Source organism: Equus quagga, chromosome 8 (genome assembly GCF_021613505.1).
Source record: "Equus quagga isolate Etosha38 chromosome 8, UCLA_HA_Equagga_1.0, whole genome shotgun sequence".
Lineage (NCBI taxonomy): Eukaryota > Metazoa > Chordata > Mammalia > Perissodactyla > Equidae > Equus > Equus quagga.
In genome coordinates this window covers 29,811,350-29,827,611 of record NC_060274.1, presented here as the reverse complement: position 1 = coordinate 29,827,611, position 16,262 = coordinate 29,811,350, and the positions used below count along the sequence as shown (strand labels likewise).

At 41.5% G+C, this 16,262-nt stretch overlaps 1 protein-coding gene across 3 annotated transcripts in view; it reads left to right on the top strand.

The window, feature by feature from the left end:
- The window catches only part of DNAJC2 (DnaJ heat shock protein family (Hsp40) member C2), a 30,601-nt gene that overhangs the window by 11,548 nt on the left and 2,791 nt on the right, over positions 1–16,262 (top strand). For all 3 annotated transcript variants that reach the window (XM_046669316.1, XM_046669315.1, XM_046669314.1), the window contains 12 exons: positions 4,238–4,336; positions 5,345–5,486; positions 6,754–6,834; positions 7,723–7,788; positions 8,549–8,640; positions 8,715–8,836; positions 9,257–9,406; positions 12,598–12,686; positions 12,759–12,828; positions 14,521–14,705; positions 15,471–15,571; positions 15,698–15,805. In XM_046669316.1, the coding sequence (XP_046525272.1) occupies positions 4,246–4,336; positions 5,345–5,486; positions 6,754–6,834; positions 7,723–7,788; positions 8,549–8,640; positions 8,715–8,836; positions 9,257–9,406; positions 12,598–12,686; positions 12,759–12,828; positions 14,521–14,705; positions 15,471–15,571; positions 15,698–15,805 (1,297 nt within the window). In that variant the 5' untranslated portion in view covers positions 4,238–4,245. The remainder of the gene's footprint in view (positions 1–4,237; positions 4,337–5,344; positions 5,487–6,753; positions 6,835–7,722; positions 7,789–8,548; positions 8,641–8,714; positions 8,837–9,256; positions 9,407–12,597; positions 12,687–12,758; positions 12,829–14,520; positions 14,706–15,470; positions 15,572–15,697; positions 15,806–16,262) is intronic.

Here is a 16,262-nt window from a genome sequence, read left to right as displayed (position 1 = left end):
CCAACAGGATAATGGACGAGCAAACTGCTGTATGTTCATACAGCGGAATAGTACTCAGCCATTTAAAAAGAACAAATTACTGGTACGTGCAAGAATGGTGGTGAATCTCAAAACATTATGTTGACGAGCCGGCCCCGTGGCCAAGTGGTTAAGTTCGTGCACTCCGCTTCAGTGGCCCAGGGTTTCACCGGTTCAGATCCTGGGTGCGGACATGGCACCGCTCATCAGGCCGTGCTGAGGTGGCATCCCACCTGCCACAACTAGAAGGACCTACATACTACAGTACATACAACTATGTACTGGGGGGCTTTGGGGAAAAGAAGAAGAAAAAAATTATTGGCAACAGATGTTAGCTCAGGTGCCAGTCTTGGAGGGAAAAAAATTATGTTGAGCAAAAGAAGTCAGATACGAAGACATAGTTCATGATTGTATTTACATGAAGTTCAAGAACATGCAAAAGTAATCTATGCTGATGGAAATCAGAAAAGAGGTTGCCCCAGGTGGTAGGGGTGGGAGTTGACTGGAAAAGGGTGCAAGGGAACCCTGTAGGTGATGGAAATAGCCCGTATTTTCTTTTGGGTGGTAGTTAGAGTTGTCAGAACTCATTGAACTGAATACTGAAAATCTGAGCTTTTTAGTTTATGTGAATTTTATCTCATTTCAATAAAAATAGATGAGATTAAACAAACCAAAAAAAAATCACTTATGAAATTTAACTCTTTGAGGCCTAAACAGATATAAAAATTGTATTGATAGGTAATTTTTGCAACAGTAATATCACGGCTGCAAAACTCAAGGGATGGCAGTGAGAGCTGTACCATAAGTTCATTGCCTCAATCACCTGAGGTTACTTTTTTAAAGGAGGGAAATGTAAAAGAGGCGTTCGATTCAAATGTTTAAAAGAATAGCACTAGGAGCATGGAGGAGAAAAATAGAAGGAAACAGTATTCCAAAATGGATTTATAAGAAGAAAAATTATGAAATACAGAAAGAAAACCATTATAGAAATTTTTAATTGAGACCACTATTAAATGCAGTGAATTTGAGAATTTTGATAAAATTGACTTTTTTGAAATTGAAGAAATTTTAAAAGTTTCAGAAGAATTACCTCCTAAAAAATGTTTTTAGGCCCAGGTTATTTCTCAGGTGAATTATTTCAAATGTTTAAGGAATTGAAGATTCATATGCTGAACATAAACTGTTTTGGGACAGTTCATTTTGTGAAATTAATGTAATCCTAGTATGAAAACCTGGCATAGAAAGACAAAGCTATAGAGACAATAAAAAGATTGTGGGGCCAGCCGTGTTACCTAGTGGTTAAGTTCATGCTCTGCTTCTGTGGCCTGGGTTCATGGATTCAGATCCCAGGTGTGGACCTGCAACCACTCATCAACCATGCTGTGGTGGTGACCCAAATACAAAATGGAGGAAGATTGGCACAGACGGTTAGCTCTTCCTCAGAAAAGAAAGATCATGGTTGCCAGGGGTTGAAGTGGGTAGGAAGGGATGAAGAGGTGGAGCGCAGAGGATTTTTAGGGCAGTGAAAATACTCTGTATGATATTATAATGATGGAGACATAGCATTATACGTTTGTCCAAACCCATAGAATGTACAACACCAAGAGTGAGCCATACTGTAAACTGGGCTCTGGGTGATTATGACGTGTCAGTGTGGGTTCATCAGTTGTGAAACATGGAGTGCTCTGGTGGGGAATGGTGATAACGGGGGAGGGGGAGCTTTGCATGTGTGGGGGCAGAGGATAGATAGGAAATCTTTGTACCATCTTCTCAATTTTGCCCTAAACCTAAAACTCAAAAAAAAAAATCATCTTAAAAATAATAAATAAATAAAAATTTACAACCTGGCAAAGAGAGCTTTAAAAAACTACAAACAAATCTCATCATGAGTGTAATACAAAAAAAAAAAAAATCCCAGTTAAACTAATAGCAAATTGAATTTAAGAGTACATTAAAAGCATAATGCCCCTGAACAAGTAGGATTTCTCTCAGGAATCCAACTTAGAAACTTACATTAATATAGCTAGATCTATTTGCAGCTTAGATAATATTATGTGATTTCCTAAATAGATAGTGCAAGTATGTAAAATACAACTTAATATCCATTCCTTTTTGATAAATAGAACTTTGAATAAAAATGCAGTTAATTCTCTACTTTGATAAATATTTCAGACACAGCCCACAAACTTTTAACTGTGTAGCATTAGTGACATTACCATTCAAACCATGGGGGGAGCTAACCTGCCCATTATTTCTTATGCTGTTTTGGGAGTGTGGGTCAGTGAATTAAGATATTAAATCAGAGAGAACTGTTGGAAAGAAGGAAAGAAATATATTCTTTGTGGGTAATATAAGATCTACCTAGAAAACCAAAGAATTGAATCAGGTGGCTAGATGCAGGAAAAATATGCAAAAGTAACATACAGTTTTTGCAAGTTACCATAAACTATATTAGAAAGCTATAGTCATTTTAAAGATTATCCTGGGGTAGGAATAGGTAACCAGAAACAAACTCTGCTAAAATAGTCTATGATAGAGGCATCGTAAATCAGTGGAGAAGGGAAAGATTATTAGATAATGTTAGGACTTTGAAAGTGACATTTAGATGGTTGCTTGACTATATTAAAATTCCAAAAATATTTAAAGAAGTTTTTTTAAAATTTCACTTCTAACCGCAGAAAATATTAATGAAGCTAGAAACACGTATCAAACTTTCAGAGAGTGAAGGGCCTTCTAAGTGTGTAAATACTGGAAGAAATCATAAAGGAAATGACCAGTAAATATAAATAAAAATGACTGAAGGTTTTTTTAAAAACGTAAGTGTGATCACAGCAGTTGGGAAAAGCATTAGCCTCAGACACTGTGGACGAGGAGAGGCCTCTTCCGAGGCCAGGCCGATGAGTCGGGCTGCCTGGACTGGAGCCCGACTTGGCTGGGACTTTGGACAGGTTGGCATGGTTGTGGTTACTTAACCTTTCTGCCTCGTTTTCCTCATCTGTAAAATGGAGAAAATAATAGTACTTTCCGTTAGTGAGAAGATTAACTGAAAAGTTGTGCCTGGTACATATTAAATGTTCAATGGATATTAACAGCTACGCGTTATTTTTTTTTTTTAAGATTTTATTTTTTATTTTTGCTTCTCCCCGAAGCCCTCAGTACGTAGTTGTGTATTTTAGTTGTGGATCCTTCTTAGTTCTGTTTGGGACGCCGCCTCAGCATGACTCAGTGAGCGGTGCCAGGTCCGCACCCAGGATCTGAACCGGCAAAACCCCAGCCACCTAAGTGGAGTGCACAAACCCAACCACCCAGCCACGGGGCTGGCCCGTACCCATTATTTATTGTAAAATGACTCACACAAACTAAGAAGAAAAACTAAGACAACTCTCCTTCCTCCATAGATGGAAGATGAAAGAAACAAAAAAGAATTGTTGAGCGCTGGTGATAGTTTTAAATCCATTAGATCCAGTCCTGGTGAGGCTGTGGTGAAAAGGATGTTCACAAAGGAGTATGAAGTGGGTTAACTTTTAGAAAGGAACTTGTTCCTACATTTTCACTCACTAATTTTTCTTCTGTAACTATATCCTAAGAAGAAAGAGTCCTAAATAGGGAAAAATACTTCTCTACAAGATGAGTAAAATTGGCATTACTTATAATAGTGAAAAATTGGAAACAATCTGAATATCCAACAGTAGAGAAATAGTTAAATAGATCAGTCTACTTGAAATACTGTATTAAGCAATAATTAAAAAATTTTTACAACCAGAAGGACCCACAACGAAGAATATACAACTATGTACTGGGGGGCTTTGGGGAGAAAAAGGAAAAAATTTTTTTTTTAAATCTTTAAAAAAAAATTTTTGAAGAGTTTGTAACAACATGGAAAATGTAATGCTGTAATGTTAAGTTGGAAAGCGCAGAATATAAATTGGTATATGTGATATAATGATGCCTAAATTTTTTAAAGCATATGCTTTAAAAGAAAAACTGTGGAAATACACCAAAATGTTAACAGTAATTGTCTTTGGGTGTTGGCACTTTGGTCAGTTCTTAAAATAATTCTTTCTCTGCAATATCCACGCTTAATAAGCTTATATTTTACCGTAGGGGAAAATATTTTTAAATGAGCATTATGATTTTAGAAAGGTTCTTTTTAGGTCATCTTTATTTTTAGTTTTGATGCGTAAAGTAACAAATTATCTAAATCTGGCTTATTTTGTAGATAAAGCAATGGTTTTAAAACATCACCCAGACAAACGGAAAGCAGCTGGGGAACCAATAAAAGAGGGCGATAATGACTATTTCACTTGCATAACTAAAGGTAAGAAAACACCGTAGAGTCAGGAATTTCTAATAGTGATGATTATTTATTAATTGCTGGGATTGGGTTTTTAATGTATACTGTAGTTCATTTAACTATACCATGACATTTTAAAACATTTTTAGTTCCATCTGGTTACTCCTGGTAATCTCTCCCAGAGCGTCACTACACAAGGGGCGGGTCTCCCCACCAGCAGCAGCCCCAGCACCTGGCAGCTTGTCAGAAACGCACACAGTCAGGCCCCATACCAGACCTGCTGAGTTGGAATCTGCATTTTAACGAGATCCTCAGATTTTTCTCATCAGGAGCTCGTCCTGGAGTTAATTCATAGGAGTATTGCGTCTAATGATGAGAATACTAAGATCTTTCTCCATTTCAGATACTTTATGGAATCTAAACTGTTCCTCAGATGTTTTGCTAATTTAAATAAAGAAGTTGATTATATCCTATTAGGGGGCCCACAAATGTATATTGCTATTTGCATAGCCATATCCTCATTAAGCGAATTAATATAGGTCGCCGCCATTTCTAAATGTTTCCTTAAATGTAATTTTACATTGTGATGCTAGTTTTTTAAAACTTGTGTACACAGCTTTCAAACTTACTGGCCCACTGTTACACAGTGCTCAAGATGCCTAAGATCCTTGATCTTTTACAGTCTTGGGATCTAACAGTTAATTTTCTAGCTATTTCTTTTTCCTCAGAGTCATGCTTTCTTAAAGGCTGAGTGTTTATTGTTTTGTCATTTTTCCTTCCGGAATAGGTGCTTAAAGCAGTTGTTAGATCCAGTTATATCCTGTAGTGCTAGAGCTATGGTTACCTAGATTCAGTTCTCCCTCACCCCTGAACCCCACCCCTACCCCTCCCCCGAACCCCCGCCACAAGCACACAGAATTTTTAAATATGAAAAGTAATAACTTTTCTTTTTTAAAGGAAGGGAATTTTTTTTCTTGCAGGGAAAAAAAATGTAGAGTCATAGTGATGTGACCTTATCGTTTTTTTCCTCAGCTTATGAAATGTTATCTGATCCAGTGAAAAGACGAGCATTTAACAGTGTAGATCCTACTTTTGATAACTCTGTTCCTTCCAAAAGTGAAGCAAAGGACAATTTCTTCGAAGTGTTTTCCCCAGTGTTCGAGAGGAATTCCAGGTGCGCTACGGCGTCCTCGCGGACGTGATGCTCTGTTGGCTGCTGCTTGTCTCACTGGTGTCTGCTTTTTTCCTCGGATAGTAGTTGTCTTCTCTTCCTCTGGTGAACCTACTGCTCTCATTTATTTTGCTCTCTAAAAAGAAGTCCCTTTCCATAGTGGAATTCCTTTACAACTCATGGGATGTTTTTCTGATAAATTTCCTTTAGGGGAAAGGACAGTAGCTGGCTTTATGTGGTGTGATCCTGATACTTAGGTGACAGTAATCCCCCATTCTTTGGCTTCCCCTTTATTATTAATGGGGACATTGCTCTGTTTGCCCCATGATCATTTGAGAAAAGCTTTTGTTCTATTTTTTGAGCATCTGATTATCATAAGGTTCTCTGGCAAAGGATGGTTTATATTTAAGAATAAAGCATATGCAATTTATTTCACTGAAGTCAGTTTTTAAATAGTGTGTATGAATATTATTCTACGTCTTTTGGTTCCACCTGCATTGGAAGGTTTCCTTAGAGCACATCTTGGCCGCACACTGGAATCCCCTGGAGAGCTCGAACAATTCCTGCGGCCCGGGTTCCGCCTGGAGAGTGTGAGACTTAATTGCAATCTCAGTTTCATTGGTTGTGGAATGCCTGCAGGGTTTTTAATGCTCCCCGGTGATTCTAATGTGCAGCCAAGTTTGAAAACCTCTTTGATTAGCAGTTTGGTGGAGCCCAGTATCTCCTCCACCCATTCTCCTCACATTTGTTTCCTAACAGTGCTGAAGGTGTCGTTAAAAAAAAGTATTCTATTTTTTTGTGAAATGGTTTTGGAGAGTGAAAATGTAGGGAAGTGCTGCACCTGAAAGTCTGACTTGGGGAAGCAGGCGGCAGTGAGCGAGGGGACGTCTGTCTCCTCCGTGAGCATTAACAGTTTTCGAAGGCTGGACCCCCGGGTTGCTCCTGTGAGGGCAGGCGTGAGTGAGTGGGGAAAGGGGGCTAGCGCCTGTTCCCCCAGCCAGCCTGGCAGCTGCTCCAGCCCGGTAATTTATAGGCAGTGATCAGAACGCTGTTCCCCTGTTTTCTCCCCCACCTCAGCCTCTCTGTATTGCACTTGCCTTGATCAACACATCACTGCTGGTCTTCCAGCTCCATCTCTTAGTCGTAGAGGATGTGGGCAGGGGAGATTATAGGGGATTAGGAAAAACTGGTTGTTTTTAATAAATTAGCTAGTCTGTTGAACTTTGGTACAAAGTTTTTGAATAGATTTTTCTTTCTTTTAATATTTCAGATGGTCAAATAAAAAAAATGTTCCTAAACTTGGTGATATGAATTCATCATTTGAAGATGTAGATGCATTTTATTCTTTCTGGTGAGTGACTACACTGTTTGTATGAGGCTGTCATTTCTTTAAAAGCATAAGCATTCATTAAGTCCTTGACTGACTGTTCATAAATCAGGTGAGAGATGGGAGAGCCACAGAACCTTCCCTCAACAAAAGCTCTCCGTTCAGAAATTAATCAACATTTTCACATTATGCTATATTATCTCCTATGTGATATTTAGGCTTTCATGATTTTTCCCAATCTGTTTTCTATTAATAGGATTTCTAAAGATCAAGCACACTATAGTGGTAAAAAATGAAAATTGAGGAGTCATTTAAACTCAGTAAAAATAAATAGATTTCATTTAGCTATCTTCCTGTTAAAAGTACGTGAGTACATGAGGAGGAAGACAGTGCTATTTGTCTAACTAATTCACTAATGTTTAATAAACACAATATTCAGTGGCCATTTTATACGTCCTAAATTTCTCATTAAGTATCTGGTAAGTGAATACATAAAATCACTGTGAAAGTAAAAGACAGAATTTGGCTCGACCAGTTGTAGTTGCTAGTACCTCAGAGGAGACAAATGAGAGGTGAAATAACCAGCTCACTTACCTTAGACTTGGCGAACTGGTGAAGGGGAGGCAGGGGAGGCCAGCAAGTCCCGGCAGGGGAGCCACCTCACCGAGGAGGATGGGTGGGACGGGGTTTGATTGAGGGGCGATGAGGGTTTGAGGTTTTCATACCAGACACAGTGTCGTTGAAAAAGGACAGACCTGAGCGCAGTGTTAGTTCATCACCAAAGGAGAGAAGGGATCTGTTAAAACAAACTCATCCACTTGCCATTAATACTTCTTAAAATTATGTGCATCTAAGTTAATTTTAAAATTTTGTTCATTTGTTTTGGTTTGATTTTTATTTTCTGTCTATTAGGTATAATTTTGATTCTTGGAGAGAATTTTCTTATTTAGATGAAGAAGAAAAAGAAAAAGCAGAATGGTATGTATATAAGTCATTAATAAAGGAAGAAATTTATTTGGTTCTTTGGTGTTTGTGATGATGGAAAAATATATTACATGTATTTTCTTTATGTTTTCTCTTTGTGTATCCGTATTAAATGAGTTTTTTGATATTTTGAGACCCCCTTCTCACAAGTAACTAGATGGGGCCAAATCAGTGGTTGGTTAGAATATGCTTATGAAATTACCAAGGAACAGACTTGTCAAAAAAGCTCAATTCATTAATTTCTTTTTCTTCTGGCTGCTTAACCTGTGGTTTTTTTCTTGGTGAAGAAGATTCACTCTGAGCTAACATCTGGTGCCAATATTGCTCTTTTTTTGCTTGAGGAAGATTGTCCCTGAGCCAACATCTGTGCCAGTCTTCCTCTGTTTTGTATGTGGGATGTCACCACAGCATGGCTTGAGGACTGGTGTAGGTCCACACCCAGGATCTGAACCCACAAACTCAGGCCGCCAAAGCAGAGCACACTGGACTTTACTACTACGCCATAGAGCCAGCCCCTGCCTCTGTTTTATTTTAGTTTTCTCTCTGTGTGTAGGGAAATTCTTTTGACTTGAATGTTCCCCAAAAAATTAACCAAAAGTAATACTAAGTAGAACCACCCCATAACTAACGTTAATAGTGACAAAGCATTTTAACCTTCTCAGATGTTATTTACATATAAATTTATAAAGTATTACATTTTCCAGGCATACCATCCATAAGCAATATTTTGTTTCCAATGTTTTCTGTTTTATAGTCGTGATGAGAGGAGATGGATTGAAAAGCAGAACAAAGCAACAAGGGCACAAAGGAAAAAAGAGGAAATGAACAGAATAAGAACATTAGTTGGTAAGTATAATTGGTTTTTTTAAGTTCTTTAATTAAATGCTATAAATTCAAAAGATTAACTTTTTTTCTGGTAGACAATGCATATAGCTGTGATCCAAGAATAAAAAAATTTAAAGAAGAAGAAAAAGCCAAGAAAGAAGCAGAAAAGAAAGCAAAAGCAGAAGCAAAACGGAAGGAGCAAGAAGCTAAAGAAAAAGTAAGATGACTTTTGATGAAGTTGGACTTTAAATGATCGTAAAATCTTTAATCTTGAGATCTATTTTAAAAAACTAATCTAGAAGCGGAGAATTTGGTGCTACTGTGAATGACGTGTGACAAATTGGTGCAGTTAATAGAGGGATCTTTCTTAGCAGCAAATTCTTACTGAGCAAAAACATGATATCATATAAATTCCTTTAATACTATGCTTATGTCTAATATGTTTATTTTACATTTCTAGTAAATGTTTGTAGAGCTTTACCAGCTACTTTTCCCAGTTCTGCCCTCAGTCTTCCATAAGTTGTCACCTTTTTTTCTAATTTAATGTATTAAAAGATTGAATTTTTTGAGTAACATTATAGGGCAGTTAGGAATTCTAATTTTCTTGTTAAAATGATTCTATTCCCCATTATTAAAGCAAAGACAAGCTGAATTAGAAGCTGCTCGGTTAGCTAAAGAGAAGGAAGAAGAGGAGGTTAGACAACAAGCATTATTGGCAAAGAAGGAAAAAGATATCCAGAAAAAGGCCATTAAAAAGGAAAGGCAAAAACTTCGAAACTCGTGCAAGGTATGTCAGACTGATGAACACACATTCGATAACAAGTCAGTCAAGTTGCTGATTAAACTTAAAATTATTTCTTTTCTATACTATGCACATATAATTAAACTGTTGTACATACACATTTTATCTCAAAATGTAGATGCTTTTAAATTCATTTTTTTAAAATTTCACACATGCATATTCCAGTATGCAACTCTGATAGATTTTTTTTTTTTTTTTAAGATTTTATTTTTTCCTTTTTCTCCCCAAAGCCCCCCCGGTACATAGTTGTATATTCTTCGTTGTGGTCCTTCTAGTTGTAGCATGTGGGACACTGCCTCAGCGTGGCCCGATGAGCAGCGCCATGTCCGCGCCCAGGATTCGAACCAACGAAACACTGGGCCGCCTACAGCGGAGCGCGCGAACTTAACCACTCGGCCACAGGGCCAGCCCCTCTGATAGATTTTTTAATATCACCATCATGCCATTGTCAAACCTTAAAAAAACTTGTTTAATATTCTAATAGTCTATATTGAGATCTCCTTGATTATCTCAACAATGTCTTTTCACGTTTGATTTATTCAGATTAGGGTCTAAATAAGATCGTTACAGAAGCTTAGTCACATCTCCTGATGGTGCCTGTAACAGCGCCTGCCATCGCCATCCCCCCACTGCCATTCCTTTATGGAGAGCCCAGGTCATTTGCTCTGAGAATGTGCCACAGTTTGGTTTTGGCTAGTCACTTCCTTAATGGTGTGTCTTAGAAAAACTTAATTCTTGTCTTAGAAAAAGTTCTTTTAGAAGTTAAATTTGGGTCATTTTTAAGGATCTGAAAGCTTTCATTTTTATCTAAATAAAGGGATATCATTTGGGTGGGTATTGGTAGTTTGCATTCAAATACAGTTTTCACTAAAAAATACCCAGAAAACCCAGAAGTTTTCAAATGTAGTTTCACAGGTGTCACCATGGTGAGGAGAGGAGGCTGCAGGTGTCAGAGTGGTGAGGAGAGGGGGCCGTGGGTGTGTCACAGTGGTGAGGAGAGGAGGCCGTGGGTGTGTCACCATGGTGAGGAGAGGAGGCCACAAGTGTCACAGTGGTGAGGAGAGGAGACCACGGGTGTGTCACAGTGGTGAGGAGAAGAGGCCGTGGGTGTCACAGTGGTGAGGAGAGGAGGCCGTGGGTGTCACAGTGGTGAGGAGAGGAGGCCGTGGGTGTGTCACCGTGGTGAGGAGAGGAGGACGCAGGTGTCACAGTGGTGAGGAGAGGAGGCCGAGGGTATGTCACAGTGGTGCAGAGAGGAGGCCGCGGGTGTCACAGTGGTGAAGAGCAGGGACTCAGTGCTGGCTTTCCTGGGCTTCAAGCCACTCTCCACCTATCGCTGTCTTTGGCCCTCAGGTGGTTACTTCAGCTCCTTTATGCCTCAGTTTCCTCCCCTGTGCAACAGCTACAGTAATGTGTAGTACGGTTGTTGTGAGGATTATATGAGATCATTGACACGCAGTACTCGGCACATTGGGCATATCATGAGAAATCAACAAAGAGACTTAAAGAGGACAATTAACATAGAAAGCTTGACTAGGTTTAGAGATGACACATAAATGAGGGTAAAAGTTCCGGCATTTGCTAACTGTTTTATTGCTCTTTTCCAACATGAGTTCATTTATTCGTTCATCAAACATCTGGTGAACCCTTCGTATGTGCCAAGCAGTTAGAATTGATATGTGGAAGTAAGTAATGATGACACAGTCCTTGCCTTCAAGGAATCCACTGGTTAATGATGAAGAATGACAAGCAAACAGCTATTTTAAACACATTGAAATGAGTACTAGGATGAGAAGGTACCAAAACAGTAGTCAAGGAAGGCTCTCTGGATCTCGTAGGATTCAGCCCGGTGCAGCAGTATGTGTGTGGTATTGGAGATGAGGGAGAGAGGAAGCGTGGAGAGAACGGGGAGTTCAGAGAGGTGGGCTCACTGAGCTAGAGGCCGCTGAAGAGCTGAGGAGGAGCCAGGTCTCGGAGGATGTTGTGTGTCGTGCCGGTTTCAGTTCGATCCTGAGTTTGATTTGGGTGCTGAGGCAGAGAGACCCATTAGGAGTCCTGCCGTCATGCCGGTGAGAGCACTGTGGCTCGAGCTGAGGTAGAGATGGTGGGGCTGGAAGACGTCCCAGGACTGATACTTAGGAGGAAGAGCAGCTACTGCCTGCGGGTGTCAGTCAGGTGTCGGAGGTGGCAGAGGAGTGAGGGTTACTGTATGTCCTGCTTTTTGCATGGAATACTGGATGGGTGGTGGCGGTGGTATTCTGTGAAACAGAGGAAGAGGAAAAGGCCAGGGAGAATGATGCTTTCAGTTGAGGGCGTGGCGAGCACATGGAGACAATCAAACGAAGATGCGCCGTAGGTGCCGGGTGTCCAGGTCTGGAGTGAAGAGCGGGGTCATCACAGCGTCAGCCATATCTCAGTAGCCGTGTAAGGAGATGAGCTTGCCCAGGGGCGGGTACAGAGTGAGGAGGGGAGGATGGACCCTGGCAGACTCGATTCTTAAGGTCCTGAGGAGGGGCGGAGCAACCAGACCAGCAGGAAGAGGCTCAGTGGTGCTCCTGGCAGCCCAGGGAAGGTCGGCAGTCACAGCAGCCCTGGAACCATAGTGAGATCCCGACTGCAGGGATTAGGGAGGAGAGGGATGGGTGTGGAGTGAGTGGCGGCAGCAGCTTCAAGAGGCAGAGCAGGTCCTGTCCAATTCTTGTTCATCCAGGTTCGTCAGGATGTCCCATTCTAAGCATAATCTTGGATCAGAATTTTTCTAATGCCTCCTGTTCCTTAACACTACATTATCTTTTTCTTTCATTTCACATTTAAAATATCCAGTAAATTTTAGTTTGGCACACACTAGACAGAAGAGGCAGCCTCACAGGAATTTTAACTGAGTCATCATGCAGAATTTCTTGATTCTTACGTGGCTCTCTGAGGAACCCTTCTGCCTGTCATCCCATCCAGAGGCCTTCCGCACCAGCGCCTTCGGCTGTGCGCTCCGGCCGCTCAGTGATGCCTCACTGCCAGCCGGCCAGCGGCGGGCCCTGGGTAGGCATGTTGACTGATGGACAGAGGCCACATGCTTCCTGGGGAACCTCTCGAGAACATCACGCTTTGCGCTGTGTTTATGGACGTGTTCTCGAGTGTCAGCAGACATGATGAACGTGTGTGTGTGTTTGTGCTTCCAGACCTGGAACCACTTTTCTGACAGCGAGGCAGAGCGGGTTAAAATGATGGAAGAAGTGGAAAAGCTTTGTGATCGGCTTGAACTAGCAAGGTATACCTATAGAACTGCCACCCAAGTCCTCTCGTGGGCTTAGGGTCCGGTTTCATCCCTTTTTCCCTTTAGCTTACAGTGCTTGAATGAAACACTCACCTCCTCCACAAAAGAAGCAGGGAAGGCTGCTCTGGAAAAACAGGTAACAGAAGAGCACACCGCTTCCTCCTCATTTAGCTCTGCTCATAGCGTCGCTTTCCCCTCAGTATTTCCCCACCTAACATGCACATCGCTGTGAGGAGAAAGAGTGTCTCGTTTCCCTGCATGTCCCTCACTATGCTTCGCTTATAGGAAGTGCCACTGTTCATTTAAACTGGACTTAGTGTGTATGGTTGTTACCACGTGTAGTGTTGGATTTGTGCTATCTAGCATGTTAATAGTTTTTTCAAAATCATTATCAGAAAAAAATAATTGTTTTGACTATTTGAGCATTTTTGTAGGCTGATAATATTTAGAACCAAAAAAGTCCTTTGTTCTGTCTAGTCTACACTTTGTATTTTACAGATGAGGAAACAGGCCCAGAAATTCAATTCGGTGCAACAAGTATTAGTAACTGCCGTATATAGCACCAGGCTCAGGCGACCTGGAGAAATGCCTAATGCTGTTGCTGCCGCAGGGAGTCAAGGAACAGTTATGCTCGAGAGAAAGGCCTAAGGATCAAAGGGTGGAGGCCACAGTGCAGGCCGTAGGTCAGACAGGAGCTGCCAGCTCCAGGCTGGAGTGCTGGGGAAGGCCCAGTGAAGGCTCTGAGCCAGCCTTGAAGGATGGATAGTGTTGAAAGGAAGGCCGGGAACAGCATGAACTATGAGATTCAGGTCGAAGGAGAAAGTTAGGAGGAGGAGAAGTTGGTTAGGAAAAGTAAAGCCAAATGAGGCAGGTTTTTCATACCAGGATGACTAGTTCCCATTACTGCAGAGCTTTGAGTAGCAAAGGGTAGACACTGTACTCTGAATCTGGCGTTTGTGGGCAGGATGCATTGGATAGTGTGAGTGACTAGCTTATAAGAATCTCACTGGAAGGACTTCGACCATGAGAGTGATGATGGGACTCACTGGGACGTGGTGACTGGTTCTAAGGGGTTGAAGTGGGAAAATGAGTCAAAGATGACTCCATGATAGCAGCTGACAGAAGCAACAAGGTCAAGTAAAGATTGCCCTTTTTTTATTTTATTTTTCCTTTTTCTCCCCAAATCCCCCCGGTACATAGTTGTGTATTTTTAGTTGTGGGTCCTTCTAGCTGTGGCATGTGGGACGCCGCCTCAGCGTGGCCTGACGAGTGGCGCCATGTGCGCGCCCAGGATCGGAACCGGTGAAACCCTGGGCCGCCGAAGTGGAGCATGTGCACTGAACCACTTGGGCACGGGGCCGGCCCCAAGATTTCCCTTTTTACCTGTGCATGTTTGAAGGCAGTCGGGAAGTTACAGTGTAAAGAGAACTTCGAGATAAAACAGGGGCTGCTTTCTGTGCCTTTACCTTTTTGTAGAGGATAAAGATCTGCTGCAAGAGTGGCTGTGAGCTGGAGAGAGGTTTGAAATGGCCTGTGGGTGTACAACCCAGTGACTGTAGACTTGACAAGTAGTGTCCAAGGCAGTGGAAATCCCGTGATAGGAATCGGGTAGGTCAGGCCGAGGGTGGTTCTTGGTTCCTCGAGCAGGGCTGTGCGGCCCGGAAGCCAGAGTGAGGAAAAGCTCGTGCTGGTTTAGGTTTGGCCTGGGGGATGTAGGGTCACTGTCAGGATGACACTGAAAGTTGAGAACCACAGAGCGCCAGCCAGACAGGGAGCGTCGACGAGCAAGATGCTTTAAGTCCCTGACTTGCCTATGATGTTTGTGTAGATAGAAGAAATAAATGAGCAAATTAGAAAAGAGAAAGAGGAAGCTGAGGCTCGTATGCGACAAGCGTCTAAGAATGCGGAGAAGTCAACTGGTGGAGGTGGAAACAGCAGTAAAAACTGGTCAGAAGATGATCTGCAGTTACTAATTAAAGCTGTGAACCTCTTCCCTGCGGGGACAAACTCAAGGTACTGGTTTTACTGAAAACTTCTCTTCAACACAGAGTGGAGCCTGGGGAAATGCAGACGGGCATCCACATAGCAGAATTGGTTATAGCGGCAACTTCCGGAGCGACGCCTGAGCCCAGACAGGCTGCCTGCCACTGAATTCCGGGCCGCAGTTCGAGCCTGCTGGACTTAGCCGCTTACGCCCGCACACGCGCACATGTGCGTACCTACGGCAGGAGGCTGCATCTGCTTCTCAGGAGACTGAAGCTCCTGAGATGGGAAGCTGCACTGTCATGTCGGCTTCTTCCGTCATGGCATAAACAAGGGATGAGGTTTTGTGTTCATGGTCTTAATCCTTCTTTGTCGCTTCCCACCTCAAACCAGAGCTTACTCCAAAGTCCAAGTTTAGAGCTCAGAGAAGCCTCAGAGATCCAGCCTCCCTCAGTCCATAGATGAGGAAACGAAGGCTCTGTTTTCAGAATGATTTCTCTCCTAAAGTGTGTCTAAATGGCAGTATACACAAATGTGTGGTTTTATTTCTGTTGATTTGTACACAGAATCTATAAGGCTTAGTACAGATTTGAAACCAAGATTCTATACGTTGATTTAAACATAGGAAAAGCAAAACCATAGATGAGACAATAATAATAATAATTAGACCACCAATTTAGAGCTAATTTTATAGGTATTATAGCTAATCCTTCTGCCTTAAAAATGTAAGGGTCCTTGTGGTTTTTGGTTTTGGGGTTTCTTTCCCTTAATTTATTATTATATTGGTTGTTCTAGATGGGAAGTTATTGCTAATTACATGAACATACATTCTTCTTCTGGAGTCAAGAGAACCGCCAAAGACGTTATTAGCAAAGCAAAGAGTCTTCAAAAACTTGGTGAGTTAGTTTTCCCAAATCAGTTTCTTTGCTACCTCGAATACACAGTCTAGAAATAACCTATGCAATTTAATGAAAGAGTAAATGAAATGATCTCTCATATGTCAAAATTTTTTCATTTCTCAGACCCTCATCAAAAAGATGACATAAACAGAAAAGCTTTTGATAAGTTTAAGAAAGAACATGGAGTGGTGCCTCAGGCAGACAACGCAACACCGTCAGAACGATTCGAAGGTAACTCACTCCTGCTTTTCTGTGAACAGGAAGTGCTAGCCATGTATCTACTCCCTGTGCAGACAGACCAGCCCTAGGGTCTGTGTTCATGATGGTTGGAAAGCAGCGTGTTCAGCAGGGTGGAGGCTGTGAAGCGGGCGCGCTCAGGACACGGCTTTGCTGAGCTCCCACCACTGAGAGCTGCAGTCCTGCCGTTAGGGGAGCCGTGTGTCTGCTTTGTTTACCAGATCTTACAATTAGTGATAAAGGATATCAGGACAACTGAAATCTGAATAAGCTCTGTAGACTAGACAGTATTTTATCAAGGTTAATTTCATGATTTTGAAAAATAAGCTAGAATTATGTAAGAAAGTGTCCTTGTTTTTAAGGAAAAACATATTGAAGTATTTAGAAGTAAAGGGGCATCATGTCTGCAATTTCCATGGTTCAGAACAAATTGTGTCTACGTGTGTATAGA